The sequence below is a fragment of the Egretta garzetta genome, unplaced genomic scaffold, assembly GCF_000687185.1.
Source record: "Egretta garzetta isolate BGI_Z169 unplaced genomic scaffold, ASM68718v1 scaffold126, whole genome shotgun sequence".
In the NCBI taxonomy this organism is placed as follows: domain Eukaryota; kingdom Metazoa; phylum Chordata; class Aves; order Pelecaniformes; family Ardeidae; genus Egretta; species Egretta garzetta.
The window spans coordinates 1,767,935-1,770,998 of record NW_009260128.1 but is presented as its reverse complement, the minus strand read 5'-3'; the positions used below and the strand labels follow the sequence as shown (position 1 = coordinate 1,770,998).

General features: G+C 44.9%; 1 protein-coding gene across 1 annotated transcript in view; it reads left to right on the top strand.

Annotated features, from left to right (window-relative positions):
- Positions 1–2,344, top strand: part of ZNF407 (zinc finger protein 407) — a 330,523-nt gene extending 328,179 nt beyond the window's left edge. Inside the window, exon 10 of the mRNA XM_035896932.1 lies at positions 739–2,344. Coding sequence (XP_035752825.1) covers positions 739–2,090 — 1,352 coding nt within the window. The 3' untranslated portion in view covers positions 2,091–2,344. The remainder of the gene's footprint in view (positions 1–738) is intronic.
- The last annotated feature ends 720 nt before the right edge of the window (positions 2,345–3,064 follow it).

Below are 3,064 nucleotides of genomic sequence, written 5' to 3'. Positions count from 1 at the left end.
CGTGGGCCTCCCTGGGCTGCAGGGGCACAGCCTGCCCCACCATGGGCTGCCCCAGGGGCTGCAGGGGAATCTCTGCTCCAGCGCCTGGAGCCCCTCCTGCCCTCCTGCCGCACCGGCCTGGGGGGCTGCAGGGCTGCGCCTCTCACATGTTCTCACCCCTCTCTCTGGCTGCAATTGCTGTTGTGCAGGTCTTTTTTCCCTTCTTAAATATGTTATCCCAGCCCAGAGGCACTACCACCATCACTGATGGGCTCAGCCTAGGCCAGAGGCAAGTCTATCTTGGATGGCATTGGCTCTGTGAGGCGCAGGAGAAGCTTCTGGCGGCTCCTCACACAAGCCACCCCTGTAGCCCCCCCCGCTACCAAAATCTTGCCATGCAAACCCAATACACTGAAGTACCGAAATATCACCGATAGGATCTCCTATAAAGGATGTGTTAATGGCTTTTAACTGTATACTGTATTTATCTGGGCTTTTTTATACAACATATTTTAAAAAACACATTTAAATTGTTAATAGGCTGCAGAATTGTTAAACTCAGCAATTATTTCAACCTGTAAATATGTTATTTAGAAAACATGCAAATTGTTTTTGTTCACTCGCTCATTTTATCTGTGTTTTCTGCCAGTGAAATCTAAAAATTGTCAAGGAATTTCTTTCCATTTAAGCTACAATTTGTTAAAGTAATGAACTGATATTTGCCATGATACCATGTTAACAGCATATTTTATCTCGTAGGCATTGTGTCCAAGTCCTATGAGTGCCGACTGAAGGGGCAAGGAGCAACCTTTGTGGAAACTACGAGTCCTTTCACTGCGGCAGCACTGGGAGAGGTTTCTCCAGTTAAAGAGAAGGTCTTTCGGGGCAGCAGAAGACAGCCACAGTCACCTGAAGAAGTTCAGCAAGTTATTATTATCCAGGGATACGATGGCGACTTTGCAATTGATGCCTCTGTGGAAGAAACAGCAGCGGCTACCCTTCAGACTCTAGCCATGGCTGGTCAGATGGCCAGGGTGGTCCACATTACAGAAGACGGGCAAGTCATAGCTACAAATCAAAACGGCTCTCACATGAGTAGCATGGTTCCAGGGCAGATACTTACCGAGCAGTTAGCAGATGGTGCAACACAGGTGGTGCTGGTGGAGGGAACAGGAACTGATATGGAGGAGGCCGTTCAAATAGATGCAGTTCCTGACTCCAGTAGCACTGTACTGCAGCAGATAATGCGACAAGAAGTTTTAGAGGCTTCTGAAGCTACAGTCCATCCTCCAGACTCCTCCTCGGCATTAGATGCTCTGCTTTGTGCTGTAACGGAGCTGGGTGAAGTGGAAAACAAACCCGGACTCCTTGACAGATGCAGGTCTAGTCACAAAGATTTCTTGCAAATGCCAAACCCAGAGACGCCCAGCGTTCCTGATGATGCAGAGGGAGGAGAAATACAAATGTTCCATGAAGTTCAAGAGACTCGGGAAGATACCGAACCTATGGAAGTAGTGACGCGGGTCATGCACCCATCGGCTATAATTGCATCTCAGGAGAGAGCTCAGGCTGCCTTCAAGAAAATGGTCCAAGGAGTATTACAGTTTGCTGTATGTGATACGGCTGCAGCCGACCAGCTGATGAAAGAAGGTGTCACTCAGGTCATTGTAAATGAGGAAGGGACTGTGCATATGGTAGCTAGAGAAGGCTCCCAGATAATTATGCAGGAAGCTGGTAGCCACGCGCTCAGTGTCCAGAGTGAGCACATGGATTTAGTTGAGTCGGATGGGGAGATATCACAGATCATTGTCACAGAAGAACTAGCTCAAGCCATGGTTCAGGGTTCTGATGGCGACTTCTCTGAAGGTGCAACCCACTACATCGTCACAGAATTGCCACCAGACATGCAGGATGAGCCTGGTGTGTATTCACATGCTGTGATAGAGACAGCTGGGTCTCAAGAAATTTTGCAGGCTGGCACTGCTATAAAAACAGAAGCTTTATCCCCTGATAGAGCAGGAGAACCGTTAACAAGCATGGTCATTTATACAGAGGGTGGCTCACAAGTAATTCAAGGCCTGAGGCATGATAACAAAGTAGAAGAAGCATGAAGAGCTTCATCTCCTAGGCTTGATGCAGGGCAAAGCTGGAAATTACCAGATCCATGGAGGCACTGTGTTCCTGGAATGTTGTCTGTAAGACCTTCTTAATACAGCATCCTCCTGGCCAGGTAACAAATATGCACCCTGCGGGAGGTGAAGGTCAGCTGCTAGGAGTTCACTGAAAAGGGTAGTACAATCTTGTTACGATAGCTCTAAGAATTATTATCTTGGATTATTATAAAACAAGCATATTAGGGTACAAAAGAGGATAAAAAGGCGCCCTCACAGGCTTTAAGGGCGACACATGGGACAAAACAGCCTTTCCACAAAATCTGCAACATCTTTGTCTCCCTGACAATTACGGGATATTCCCGTCACCAGGTCTCCCCCCCCCCCAAAAAAAAAAAGAAAAAAAAAAGTAGGTATTGTTCTGTTCACTGCTTGCTTTGTTGTTACTTCTTTTTAAATGTTGTTTTATCTCAGGGTAATTCCCTGCCTTCTGTCATCTTTGTCTAACATAATCAGAGGAGTAAAATGATTCCACTTACATGTACCTTTTGTGAGCAGATAAATAAGCAAAAAATACAAACCCCACAATAACAAGGTGAACAGGTAAGCTTACAAACTAATCGGTGCCCTTCTCCATTTTAAAGAAGAACAGGTGATATTTTGCTTTCTAGAATCTCACTTTAAAATACCCCTGGCTAAAAATATGTCATCAAAATAAGTATTTTTTGCAGCTAACATCAAATTTTTCATAGTAGCTTACTCTTTCATGGTATCACATAGGACTTTCCCTAAAGAAGAGCTCAGAAAAGCTACACTTCAGAAAATTCTTGGTTATACATATTCGGGAAGAAGAACTTGATGCCTGTAACTTCCCCTTAATTTTAGACGAGAGTCCTACATAAGAAATGTACATTTTTTGAAAAAAATATTGTCACTGTCAGTGTTTTGCTTTTCTTATAAATAGTGCTTCATAT